General features: G+C 52.6%; 1 protein-coding gene across 2 annotated transcripts in view; it reads left to right on the top strand.

Annotated features, from left to right (window-relative positions):
• The first annotated feature begins 318 nt into the window (after nucleotides 1–318).
• Nucleotides 319–13877, top strand: part of LOC144144187 (aspartate--tRNA ligase, mitochondrial-like) — a 62176-nt gene continuing 48617 nt past the window's right edge. For both annotated transcript variants that reach the window (XM_077675552.1, XM_077675551.1), the window contains exons 1-4: nucleotides 319–664; nucleotides 2786–2985; nucleotides 6227–6325; nucleotides 8705–8803. In XM_077675552.1, coding sequence (XP_077531678.1) covers nucleotides 550–664; nucleotides 2786–2985; nucleotides 6227–6325; nucleotides 8705–8803 — 513 coding nt within the window. In that variant the 5' untranslated portion in view covers nucleotides 319–549. The remainder of the gene's footprint in view (nucleotides 665–2785; nucleotides 2986–6226; nucleotides 6326–8704; nucleotides 8804–13877) is intronic.

Raw genomic sequence — 13877 nt, 5'->3', positions numbered from 1 at the left:
GGAGATCAGTGGTTAGAACAGCTCGAAATGGCACTCGTCGGTACCACTGTGGGGAGGAAGCTGCGAAAGCGGCCCGATGAGACCAACATCGAAGTTCAACAGAAAGCTTGACAGCAGAACAAGAAAAAAAGACCACTTAGATTTTGCCTTTTCAATTCTTGGTTTCGGTTTCGGTTTTACATTGCTGCAGTATTGCATTTGAAGAAATATTTAGATAGTAAAAATAAATAAATACAAGCACAATATATTAGCCAATTGCAAAATGTTATTGCAGCGTTTTTGTTTCGAAACCAAACCATCGCTGGTTGTCATCGACAACAAAACATGGCGGCCTCCATGCGTTGTTTTTGGGCATGTTTCGGCGTCTTCGAGCGGTGGTCGTCTGCACTACGCTCTTCTTGATCTAGCGAATTGCTACCTCAGGTTATAGTTCTAAGAATGCACGCACTAATTTCCTTAATGTTGCGAAGATGTCGAGTGTAAAGCCTTGAGAGTAGCGAGTGTGCCCGCGAGCGGTTGACATTGCCCGTCATACCCTGTGAACGGACGATGCTGCAGTCACTGCGAGAGTCGGTGCTTCTTTTCGGGGCATTTAGAAAATGTCAGAATGTATGCAGGGCGGTTGCATACACTACAATGCGCGCTTACTGTGCATCATCTTCAGGTAGGGGGCCGTGTTATTTGTAAGTGGGTACAATGTGTGCTTACTTTCGTGTCGGTGTGTACCTTCGACAGAGTTCATATTGAATAACTCTGTACTCGCTGAGGGTGCCTGTTCTTCGCCCATGAGAATGAAGAGAAGCGTGGAAATGCTGTTAGTATCATTAGTGAAAGGAACGAAATTTGTGCTTATGTGTTGTGAGGCCAAAGGTACACGACTGCACCGTGTCTGAATGAGGACCGTGGTCATTCTTGTCACCATACGACAGTTCCAATTTGTTAAGCAATACATCGTTCTATTGTTTCGTAGATAATCTCCGCGTGGGCATGTGCTGTGTGTAGGTGTGGACCAAGGGCACTTTTATTTCGATTTCCCGCAGTGATTGCTTGTGGAGTAGGGGGAAGGCTTACCTAAACGCCTTTATCAAAGGAAATAGCAGTATAAACACTTTGCCCCGCGGTGACACTAGCCTGGAGTCGGACATGAGTTTTATTTGTGGATATGATGAGAGGAAAGCCCGTGAGTCACGTTGCATTCGCCCGACAACAATTTTACTTCATTTAGCGACCGTCTGTCCTAGCCGTAGCAAGATTGACAAACACCTGTACATCTAGATTAACACTAATTTAGATTAATATTAATCTAGATCTCTAATCTAGATTAACGCCTCTACAGATTAACACCTTTGTCCTGTACAGAGGACACTTCACTTCATTGGGATGCACACCCTTCACTGCAACAGCATTTGTATCCAGTGCCTAGAACGCAGTTAGTCCTCGGGCGGTGTGCCACATTTTGATCAATGCATCAGTGGGTAATTTCTATCAATTCTTGTCCTGTCACCGTATGACGATGCAGATTCCTCTAGTAATTAGAAGAGAATACAAATTCGACTTTTTCCTTTGTTTTATTGCTTCCTTCTCCCTGAACCTGTTTTTGTAATGCAAAACGTACTTTTGAGCACATATTGTCGACCTGCTGAGAGTTTTTCTCTGGATATGCTGCTTCTCTATCACATGGGTCTTTCTTTCTCTGCGTTCGCTATGATGTCTCAAGTGCTGCACCAACTAATCACGAGTTCACGGGGTAGTTTCCTAACCACAGTGGCGGTTTGTCTGATGGAGGGGAGAAGCAAAAACATTTGTGTTTGTGGCAGTTTGACGGCTGTGTAAGAACTCTACAGTGGTCTAAATTGATTTGCACCCCTCCACTATGGTGCCCACCATTGGCACAAGTGTAGCTTTAATGCGTAGAACCCAAACGTCAATGTTTAATTTGATTTGATTGATTATATGGGGTTTAACAAGCCGAAGCTACACCTGGTCTGGGAGGTGCACCATAGTGAAGGGCTCCGGATTAATCTTGACCGCCTGAGGATATTTAACATGCGCCGAAATCTCATTAAACAAAGCTGCCGGGCAAGTTGGTGCATTATGATTGAAAAATCGAGTGAGACTTGCACAACTACACGAGGATAAACATTGAGACAGATGCTCACTTGGAACTAGTATTTATTTGGAATATCTTGTCATATTTATAGCCGGTATTGATTAAAACGTTTAGCTGTCACTTTCTTAGTTTGGCAACACTGAATTGGCCACAAACATGGCTGAAGCGCCACGGACATGGCGCGGCTTGTGCCACTGCGGCTGCAAGCCGAAGAAAAATATAACACCGCCGTGCGTCGTCTGCTCCGTTTCAACCCGATTCTCAACGGTGGTGTCAACAGAGTTGTTGTTGGAGTCGAGGCATTACTTTGCGTTTGGCGGGCTAGAGGTTGGAATGTCCAACCCATATCATGCGCTTAGCATGGACAAGTACCGCCATCCCGCGGAGCCCGACGTAACCAGCGATGGCGCACTCACATGGTTGCCTGCATGCGTGCCTCGCCAGTGAATACAGGCTATACAGGTATTATCACTCGGAGCATGCACACTGGAATACACTGTGCCGAAATCTCAACACATGGGTACTTTTGCTTTTTGCCTCCATCCTAAAAGCAGCCACCGTGGCCGGGATAACAGCCGTATCCTTGGGCTCAGCAGCACAACACCTTAGCCACAGAGCTACCGCAGCGGGCAAAACTTGACGTTTGAACTTTGTGTTCTTCCTGTTGCCTTGCAGGGACGCCAGAGGGGGAGAAGGGCGTTGCTGAGCTGGGGAACGCCTTCTCATGGCGCACGCACTCGTGCGGGGAGCTGCGGCCTCGGCACGTGGGGCAGGCCGTGACGCTGTGTGGCTGGCTGGCCTTCAAGCGCATGGACCGGTTCCTGTTGCTCAGGGACGCTTATGGCATCACCCAGGTCCTGTTGCCTGACCAGGGGGTGAGGAGTGCTCTTACATGCTGCTTCATCTTAGAGATTTACTAGGGGACATGCATCCCGAGTGGGCATACTGGGTAGGAGGAATTCCTGTCGTGTGTGCTGAATCACGGGCTCGGTCGGATAAGTGAAGCACTCACTGATGTGCTGTAATTTATTCCCAGGTGCCATTAGAAGCATCATAGAGGCTGCGACGGGAAAATTTGACATTCACGTGAAATGCAGCTGTGCAGCTACAAATGAAGCCCCATTCTGTTTCCCTGTGGCATTGTGGGTGTGGTACTTATGCAATGCCATCTACTGGTTCACTTGGAACAGTTCTTTTATTCTTTTGGGCTATTGCTAAAGGGATTCTGCTGTTCACCTTCAGTAGCCGAGGGGTTGAATCACAGGATTTAACATCATTGACGTGGGCTAGAGCCCCAGTAGTACTAGTTTTTTTCCCTAAGGACAAGTTAATTTTTTTTCTATGAAATGCACCCTTAGGTCAATTTTGCACATTCTTTTCGTAAATAGGCATGGTTTGGTATGTTTTAGGTCGGTTTAGGAGCAGTGTGGGGCGTATCAACACGTTTCATTGGTGTTCTGCATTGCACCAGAACTGTCGGGCTTGCTGGGGACGGAATTTCACCCAAATGAAAGCTACACAGCAATCTGAGGAACTTCGGAGATAAAGAAAGATTTGCCCTGATCCAGTGAGCTTATCTGGGATGAGGCGGGACTTTTCTCCAAGTGCAAAGTTCTTTGGAAAGCTTCTTCGTAGCCGTATAGCTGCATTTCAGGTGTATGTCGAATTCCCCCTCGCAGAAAATTACTGCGGCACAGGGGTTTCCCCTAAACTGGTCGATTAACATAATATGAGGGACTGCTCTGCTCATTTGTTAATCCGAAAGCATCAAGTGCCTATAGTGCGAAAAACCTGCATCGTTGTTTTCTGCCATAGAAAATGGAGGAAGCAGGTACAAAGACTGAAAACACTTTCAAAATTGTTGGAATTTGTGCCAAAGTGCATTCAAGGATTTCAATGAGGTCACTCAGTTCGAAAAGAAAATTACGTACATTGGAGTTCGTATGGGAGTCAAGCCCAGATCCCGAGAGCAGGAGCTGAATGCGTTATCGCAACACAAAGCCAGTGTGTTGAGGACGAGGCAAATACACCAACCAAGGGCGTTTATTAAAAAGCAATCCCAACGTTTGGGAGTCTACTCGGCTCCTTAGATGCCCGGGTGATTTTTTGCCATTTATGCCCACAGCCTGTGACATGCAAGGGCAAGAAACGAGTAAAAGAAAAAAGAAGCTATCGTATATAACTGCTGCTTGTGCTCGAACACAATCACCCCCGATGAAGGAGCCAAGGAGGCTCCGAAACTTTGGGACCACTTTTTAATGAATGCCCTTGGTTGGTGTATTTGCCCTGTCCTCAAGTTTAACACAACCAGCGAGAGTTCTGTTTAAAATGTTCACATTCAAATCACCATGTTGCCTGCAGTGGCAGAAGTGAGTCTATAGTTCGTACCATAAGCTGCATGCAGCACTGTGGAAGCTAGAGCGTCCACTGAGGGCGCCTAACTCACCGTGAAGGGGGTTTTCAAAGGACCTTTCAGTCTCCCCTCTTGGCAGGTGGAACCGCAAGAGCCCGGCGCCTATTCTCGCTTTCCTTCGCGGTGATTTAGGCCCCCTCAGTGGGCGCTCTATTGACAACCATTTAGCCTCCGCAGTGCTGCATGCAGCTTATGGTACGAACTATAGAGCACGCACCGCTGATGTGATATTGCGTGACAAATGCAAGGGACGGCACGCAGAAAGAACAGGTGCACCCCAACCATGGCTAATGCATACCTGCCAACTTTTCTGAATTATCCGTAATATGTATGAATTTTGCCACATTTTACGATTTTACGAATCGTGCCTGAAATTTTACGAATTTTCGAAAAAAATTGGACCATCTTTAAATGACACCGTGGTACCTGCGCCGCCACGAGAAAGCAATACGTAGTATTGTTATCACCAACTGCGAAGCAGCGATTTCTGTCTTCTCGGGGTGGGCTACGCATCCATATCCAGAACTCGCTGCATCTAAGGCAAGTCTGCTTATAGTGTGTTGTTCACGGGCCGGTTACGACTTCCGTGTTTGTGGCGCTCTTTGTATGACTGCCACGTCCTGTGCTGTAAGACCCGTGGTATGACCGCGGTAGTTCCTTCACATTGCAACAGCGGGCTCAAAGCCGCGAGACTACTACCAAGTGTTCTTGAAATCGTACATGTAAGAATTTGCTTCCCTGCCCAGTGGAGTTGCTGCTCATTACTCTACAACACTGGCGGTTTCCACGTATGGTTCTGAAAACGTGAGATCAATCAGACTTAAAAATTAAAGTGTGCTGCCCCCCACTTCCCCCAGTCCGCAGTTATTACAAATTTCCATGTCACCAGGTTGGCAGGTATGCTAATGCTTATTGTGGGGAAATAATGCTTGATTAAAAGCAAGTGAAATGTCTCGTAACTTCTCAACAGGCCTGCAACGCGCGTGTGAGTGTGTGTGTGTAATGAATCCTGCTGCATCTACTTAAGTGGCACTCGCGAAATATTTCCGTATTCCCGCGCATAAGTAGTCTTAAGGCGATTCATTTTTCTCTTTTCTTAGGCTCTCTTTCTCTTCTCCTTAGCAGCACAAATGGCAAAACGGCATTGCAAGTATACCCTTATTGCAAGGAGATCCAGTTCTATGTAGTAGGCGGCACAGTGTTAGCTGAATCAAGCATGCGGGCTTCTTATTCCTTACACACAAAGTTTTGGCCATGGTGGCTGCTTTTCTAATGGAGGCGGGAAGTGAAAACGCTTGTGTGTCGAGATTTTGGCGCATGTTAGCGATATCCAGGTGTTCAAAATTAGTCTGGAGCCTTCCAGTACAATGTGCCTCACAGCCCAGGTGAAGCGTCGTCGGGGTGTTAAAACCCCACAATAAATCAATCAGTGAGCTTGATTTCGCGTTGCACTGTCGATTGAATGACGAAAACGGTCACAGGGCTGACAAGCTATGCTTCAGAAATATAGTGCTCATAGAGTGCTGTTCCTGAGTGGCCTGAATGTTCAGTTTTTTGATTATGAGGGGCAGTGCAGGTTATTTCAGTGGGTTATTTTGCTTGTTCCCACATCTGGGGAGATGTGCTGGAGACACTCAGATGTCCAGCTTGCTTCAGGCTCGAATGGGAAACAGCGCAACCACACTCTCCTTCGCTGAACGCAGAGCGAGGCCATGCGGACACAGCTGGAGTCGCTGCCTCTGGAGTCGGTCGTGCAGGTGACGGGACAAGTGGCTGCCAGGCCCGCGCATCAGTGCAACCCGGTCAGTGGGGAATGCAACACCTCTCCCTCAGTTTCTCTTTTTTAGAGCACAGCAATTAAGTGTCCGCTGCTGTGGTTTGTTGTCCGCTACAGCGGACAAAGGCGATGCTGAAGACAGAAGGAAAACGGAGAAAGAAAGTGGGAGGGGGAGGGCGGTATGCCAAGGCGGCGCGAGACTCTCCCCAGCGATGACGCACTACGAGATAACCGAGAGAACGAAGAGGCCACCGAATATGAGCCCGAATTGAAGTGAAGGATAAAAGTATAGCAGAAGTGTGAGGGGGACGGCACTATGCCGAGGCTGTGCCACAGAAGCGCAGCACGCGCTGTGTGATCCACGTACAGTCGGAATCACTTGAAACCGTGCCACTAGATTCATTCATTCCTCATATGCCTATAACATTAGCGTGTCACCTTTAAAAGTAGAAATTGGCCTGTCACGTCTGTCTTCCCACCGCTGCGTTGTTACCCTTTGCGTGTTCCGTAGACTTTTTCACAGTCCACGTACAATAGAACTTTATATCTCCCCACCATTTCGCACACCTTATCGCATTGACCATATCTTTCAAGTTGCCCGTCAACGTTCCCGCACCGTTACTTGTTGCCTCATTTTAAATGCAGAGCATTTCTTTAACTCACGATGTCACCCGTTCTAGTTGTCCATCGTAGTCCGCATCCCTCCCCCTACACTATATAAAAAGAAATACCTACCGGCGCGTGGTTTCGATCTCACGACCCTGCGGGCGGAGCGCAAGGTACATGGTGCTCTACCAACTGCGCCACAAAGCCGACACAGAATGGAGGGCTACGAACGCGCCTTATATCCTTGACTCATTCAAACTACGTCAAGAAGCTGCTGATACAACACATTCACTACCTGTGGGCGGAACGCGAGGTACATGGTGCTCTTCCCACTGCGCCACAATAGTCATACCCACCTGCTAATAAATGATGTCACGTGACCACGTAATTACGTCTCCTCATTTAATTACAATATAACAACCAACAGCAACAAGTGCAACAACATTAACGTAACGCAAACTACTTAACGTTGTGCGCCCCCGGAAATGCTCTGCATTTGATCGTGCCCCTTGCGAGGGGGACGTTTAGTTTCCTACCACAGCAAGAACCAGGCGGCCTCCTGCGCAGTTTGTGGCGCATACCCACTTGGGGGATTGACCAGGATCGTTTTTGTTCTTCGTGCAGCCAAAGACAGGAATGAGCTCTCTCACCACATTGTAGCAATCACCTGTCCATCAAAGTTTATGCAGAGCGTCACAAGCCATTTTTCAAGCTGATCCATGTATTTATTGTATGCTTTTTTTTTGTAGCTTCTCCCCTTATGTAATATCCCACAGAGGGCCTTTAAGGTAATAAAATAAAATGAAATAAATGAAATAAAATAAAATGAAATGAAAGGTGATTGCTCGGGTGGGGAAGTACCTTGTTAGAGTGCCTTGTGCCATGTTACAGGTTGTATCAGGGTTGTATCATGCAAGCGACAACAAGGGAAAGAAGGTGCTGCTACCATTATCTCCAAAGTTCTGAAAATGGCCGCTCTGTAGGTTGAAAGGCCCGCTTAACAATGCTCCCGCGATCACCTTCATATCGATCCCGACTTTACATCACTCCTTAGGTGTCCTCCCCGTTACATGGCTCACCCGAACTCCATTACATTTGTGTGGGAGGTTCAAACACGATTTACAACATGCTCAGCGGCAGCGACGCGTTGCAAGATAACGGCTGAGTAGTGCATGCTGCTGTGCACCGTGACCCAGGAGACTGCAGTTCACGTTGCACCCAAATTTCGCGTTACGAAGTATAGTTATCATCACACATTTTTTTGCTTTTGACAGATGTTGTAGGGGATCCAGGGGCCGATTTCATGTGCATTTTTGTTTCACTTTTTTAAAATCAAGATGCAGTGGGTGGGGAACCAGAGCTAAAAAGGGCATGCCATTTCTTTCTCTCCCTGCTCCTATCTGCACATAGATATTGTTACAGGGGGAAGAAGGGGATTGGCAGAGGAAACAGTTTTGTAGTCCTTGGAATTGTTTTATGCAATTTAGCCGTGCGGTGCTCAAGACATTTCGATGATCCTTCTTCTAGTAACACGAATGGCCTTCCCTCCTTGCCCCATTTTTTGCGCTGCTGAGCACGAGGTCGCGGGTTCGATTCCCGGCCGCGGCGGCCGCTTTTCTGATGGAGGCGAAAAGCAAAAACTCCCGTGTGTACGAGATTTCGGTGCACGTTAAAGATCCCCAGGTGGTCAAAATTAATCCGGAGCCTTCCACTACGGCGCGCCTCATCGCCTGCGTTGCATCGGCGCGTTAAACCCTACAATTAAATCAATCCTTGCCCCATTTTCTTATGCCAACAGCAAATGGACACTGGCAGCGTGGAAGTGGTGTGCCAAGAACTTCAGCCACTCAACCCAGCACGGTCGGACCTCCCCTTCCTGCCCAGGGAGTACCAGCAGGTATGGTACTCTCCTGTTATGTTGTGAGATGTCGGCAGGGGTGGTCAAGACGCACTATTCGGGATGATTTTGAGCATTGCTTGTGGCTGAGGTGTACTAAAGAAACACAGCAGTGAGTGTCATTGTGCTTGACAAGGAAAAAACTTGAACCTGCTGTGATAAAGGCGGCATCTTCTAGACAATTTCAGTACTTGGGAGCGAGGCTTGTGCACAATGCACCAATCGGCGTACACCGTGTTGGCAGGGCCTGACTCTTGCGGCAGTAGTGAGGGACGCGTTTCTGACAGTGGTTTCAAAGAATTGCTATCCTCTAGTTATTTCCCTAGCCCTTTCAGCCTTTTTTTTTTTTTTTTTTTTTTTCAAAAATTGCAAATTGTTTTTCTAGTACCCTGTGGGGGCCCGTGTTCCCCTACGCCTCGCCTGCACATGTTTCCGCGAGCTGGGAGCCGCCATTTTGGGTAGCCGGCGCGTCACGTAGGTCGTGTCCTCTTCATGACCCCGCGCGACGCGCCGAACCGGCTTGCCGCGAACGTGTGCGCGAGGGCGCGAGGGGAGGAGGACCAGTTTGTCACCTTCCTTAGCGCCACCCTCTCCCCGACCTGGGGAAGATCTCCTCTCCCCTCCGAGCTGACCTGCGGGACGAACGAGCGCTCCGGCGGGGACTCGACTGGGCGATTTGGTCGGAGTCGGTTGGCTCGGCTGTGCCTACGCCGAATGCCCCGATGACGGTGAACCCAGTTGGCTCCACGGACTCTGCCGAGAGATTCTGCCCTGATCGGTCGCCTCGGGATGCCTCCCTTGCTCCCGCGACCGTGATGACGGATATCGAGGTCTGAGCCCAGCGGCTTGAGCGAGCGACAGGAGCCACTGTCTCCCCGCGAGCGATAGTCGTGTTGTCTGGTGTATGCACTGTATCTGCCAGGCAATAAAGCCTTACTTTGGATTGCCGGAGCCTGTCTACCGCATGTGAGTACCCGAACCCGTGCGTGAGTCTTCGGATTCCGCAGGGCTAGTGTACGGCGCGTAGCGTTCTCTAGCAAAGCTAGCCGGGGTCCTCTGCTATCCCGTACGTTAGCCCACATTGGCGCCCAACCAAGGTTTTTTGCGATGACAGGGCGGCACCCCCGCTTCTCGTTGCTTGATTCCGAAGTTCAGGGCTGGTTGTCGGACGAGATTGCTTGTGGTAACGGCTTGCGGGACGCCACTGTCGACCCGCTGCTGTCCGCCACCGTGCTTACGCCAGAGCTTTGTCGAGGCGGCGCCGATCTCCCCGATAACCGACGCGCCGCGCAGGAGAGTTACGGGAGCCATCCCACTTCTGCCGGCGTGAGGCACTACGACAGCGCGAGGGATGATTACCCAGTCCCGCGCCTGTCGGCCGCCACCACTACGCCCAGGCCCCTCTGGGGCCCAGGCAGCGCTATCCTAGCAGGCAACCAAAGCGCCGCGCGGGAGAGTCACGGGAGCTATCATCCCACTCCTGCCGGCGTGCCGCACGGTGTCGGCGGGCGGAACGCTTCTTGCGACCACCTGCCGTCACCACGGGCTGCAACGAGATCATGCCCTCCGGGCCTTGGTCGTAACAGCCCAGCGGATATGTTTGCAAAGGAGGAGCTGCGCCGCAGCTCTAGCGCACCCGACCCCGCCGTGTACGAGCCTCACGGCTCTAGCGGTGCGGCGGTCGCATCGTTCGCCGGCGTGTTTGCGCCACGAACGTACCCCACCACGCAGACCTCGCAAGCGGTTACGGCTAGGGCGCACGTCGCCTGCCTTACGCCAGCGTTGTCTCGCGAGGAACCACCCCTGCCTTCGGCAGCAGTCGATCTCGCACAAGCCCTGATCAACGCGGTGCGCGCACAACCGAGCGTCAGGCCTAACAGCTCGCTCGGTAGCCTCAGAATACCCGAGTACGGCGGTTACTCTGACCGCATGAGTGCTACGGAGTACCTCGAGGCGCTGCACCGCTATCAGGAGGCGTCGGGTATGGACGACAGCGTGATTATAGGACGTGTTCTGCCTATATCGCTGACCGCCCAGGCTGCACGGTGGTACCGGCTGGTTGGGCGCGACGCTCGTACGGTGGGAGAATTTGAAGCGCTCTTTCGTAGCGAATTCCTGCCCCCAGATTACGAGCGCCGCATGTTGAACGAGCTAGAGATGAGAACTCAACACCGAGATGAGTCTCTGCTCGAATACGTCAGGGCAATGCAGGAGCTGTGTTTGCTTGCAAAGCCCATGGCGTCTGAGGCGGAAAAGGTTGAGAGGGTGACGAGACAAGCCCACCCAACTTTTGCAGCGTACCTTCGAGGCAGTCAGTTTGCCAACCTCAATGAACTGGCCAGCGAAGCAAAACGCATCCAAGCCGATATTCTAGCTGCTCGCAACCATCGGCCGCCTCCCCCAGCCCACGCCACGCTGGAGCCAAGGTGCGCATGGCAGGGTGCGTCCCCACCGCCCATGCCGCGCGCCGCGGCAACAGCAGCGTACGCGGAGAGCACAGAAATAGAGCCGCGCGATGTGTCCGAGCGCGCGCTCGACCCGTACTCGTACGCCATGCGGGCGCGTTCTGACGCCCAGCAAGGCACGCCGCGGCACGGCTACGGCCGGGGACAAAACGCGCATGAGGAACCCAACAGCTACGCCCTTGTGGAAAGCTCGAGGGGACCGAACGCGCAGCGCGAGTCAGGGAGCAGTAGCGCACTCGGAACCCAACCGCTACGCCCGTGTGGCAAGCCAAGGGAACCCGCCAGCGTTGCGCGGACAGCGGCCTCCGGCTGCGAAGTCGCATCGCGGCATCGTCTGCTACAAGTGCCGCGCAACGGGCCACTATGCCCGCGCGTGCACCGCTCCCTGCCCGGCGCCGGAAAGGCAGCGCAATTCGGGAAACGCCAGCCGCCGTCGGTGAGCACTTCGTCGCCGACGGCTATGGCTACATTAGGTGGTGAGCCTGAGCCCCTAATCCCGATGGCGTGCAGGGTGAAAAGCCCCAACGCACTAGCGCCTTTCATCGCCCTTACGATCGCTGGTCGAAAGTTTGCGGCGTTGCTGGACAGCGGAGCGTCTGCTACGCTGTTCGGCGATGATGTACTCGCTCATTTGCATCGGAGAGCTATTCGATTGCGAGCTTGCGACATCACTTTCCACCTAGCGAGCGGGAAAGCCAACTCAGGCGGCTCGGCGAGGTTGGTGGTCCGATGGGAGAAACGAGTGCGACGCCACAGATTCGTACATCTCCCGGGCCTCACAGTGCCTGTAATTCTCGGCCGTGATTTTCTGGCTCGTACAGGCATTGTGATTGACATTGCCAACGGCGGGTATAGGCAAGGCGTTCATGCAGCCCTGCTCCCGTTTGCAAAGCTGGCCGAGGTATCGGAAGCGCGCTCCGCTCCGAATATCTCGCGCGCGCGCGGCAAAAACGCAACGCTGCCGGAGACGCTTTGCACTCCGGAGGCCGCGCGAGCGGGCAGGGAAGCCATGTCTCCCACCCGCGCAGCCGCCGCCGCGACGGTAGCTCGACGAGCGCGCCTTGCGCTTCCGAGAGCTCGCGCGGGCGCTCACCGCATCTCGCGGCGCCCCACGCACCCTCCCATCGCGCAGCGTAACAAAGGGAGCCCCGAAGGGACGGCTGCCACCCCGCGCCGAATCCCGGGCAACCCCCCCTTACCGCCCATGCCGGCAGTAGCCCCTGCCTACAATTCCGGTACGGCGTTCAGCAGCGAAGAGTTCCTTAAGGGTGAGCAGAACTATCCGTTTTGTAAATAGCCTGTATATTATAGGGATATATTGTTTTTCGTTGTTGTTTTTGTTGGGCTCAGGGAAGAGCCGTGCTCTGAGATGGAGCGAGGTGGCGCGGCCACCGGGTGTCCGGTAACAGCTGGTATTGCTGTCGGCACCAAGTTGTAAATATTTGTGAACCCGAATCATTGACAGGCCAGGAAGAGCCGAAAGTCTGAGGAGGGGGGCGGCGCGGCCGCCGTGGCGTCTGCTAACAGCTGGTATTGCTGTCGGCGCCGAGCGCAAAGCAGTTCGTATTGCTGCAGGCGCGTTTATTTGTTTGATTGTTTTGCTTTGTTTGTTTTCTGGTTGTTCTTTTTCTGGTAGGTTACGTTTCTGCTCAACCTAAGGGGAACTTCTGCTGATATACATCCCATCAAAGGAGGCCTCTGACCCCTTCAAGGTGGTTATCCCGCGCAGTCGGCGAAGAGCGGTTTTTGAGCTCTTTACGCGACTCGCGGGCGGACGGTCACGAGTGGGGCCAAAGGCTTACATTTTAAGTTCTGCCACACCGTGACTTCGCTTGATAACCTCGAATGTAGTGTGTGATACCGGGGCGGCCTTCTGCCCTGAGCACACGAAATTCCGGGTTATCCAACCGCTGCACCAGCGTTAGGGTTCCCTTTTTGGCCCTAGCCTGGCCCGAGCACACTGTTTCGCTTTCCCACTCGGAAAGCAGCAGCAGGGAAGTTGGGCGTTGTTTTGCTGTTACTCCCGACTTGTTTCTGCAGCACGTCCCCCCTGGCGTTTGCCCCCGGTCTGGTCATGTCGCCCGCAGCCACACCACACGCCGCCGGTTCCGGAAGCTGCTGGTGCCTACCATCCCCGGCAGCCCAGGCCCCGTCCCCAGGCCGCAGCCCGCTTGACGCGGCCCAGCGACGATCGAGATGCGGCCTCCTGAGCAGGCACACCTGGCGCCTCTCCAAGGCACCTGCCACGGGCGCTTCACTGGCAGCACACGAGCACTCCAAAAGCTGCTCTTCTGGGCTGGTCCCTGGCGGGCCCGGCCTGCACACTGTCGAGGCCACGACCCCGTGTCGACTGGCTCTTCTTGTGCCTTCACAACCATGGCGGCCGTCTCTGCGGCGGAAGCTGGTGGCCTTGCCGGACGAACGACTGGCTTAGAGGCCCCTCCCGTCTGATGAGACGTCGGCCCGCCTGCTGCCTCGGCCTGCGGTTTACACCTGCCGCTCTCGCCTGCTGTTTACATCTGCTGCCTTGACCTACTGTTCCTGGGCTGCCCCACCTCCGGTGACTACAAGGCGCTCTGGACTGAAGGTGTGTCGTGGACTGTGCGTGT

The sequence above is a fragment of the Haemaphysalis longicornis genome, unplaced genomic scaffold, assembly GCF_048455015.1.
Source record: "Haemaphysalis longicornis isolate Haplotype H1 unplaced genomic scaffold, Haemaphysalis longicornis Haplotype H1 scaffold_647, whole genome shotgun sequence".
Lineage (NCBI taxonomy): Eukaryota > Metazoa > Arthropoda > Arachnida > Ixodida > Ixodidae > Haemaphysalis > Haemaphysalis longicornis.
The sequence above is the reverse complement of the archived record's forward strand: the minus strand, read 5'-3'. Positions and strand labels throughout refer to the sequence as shown.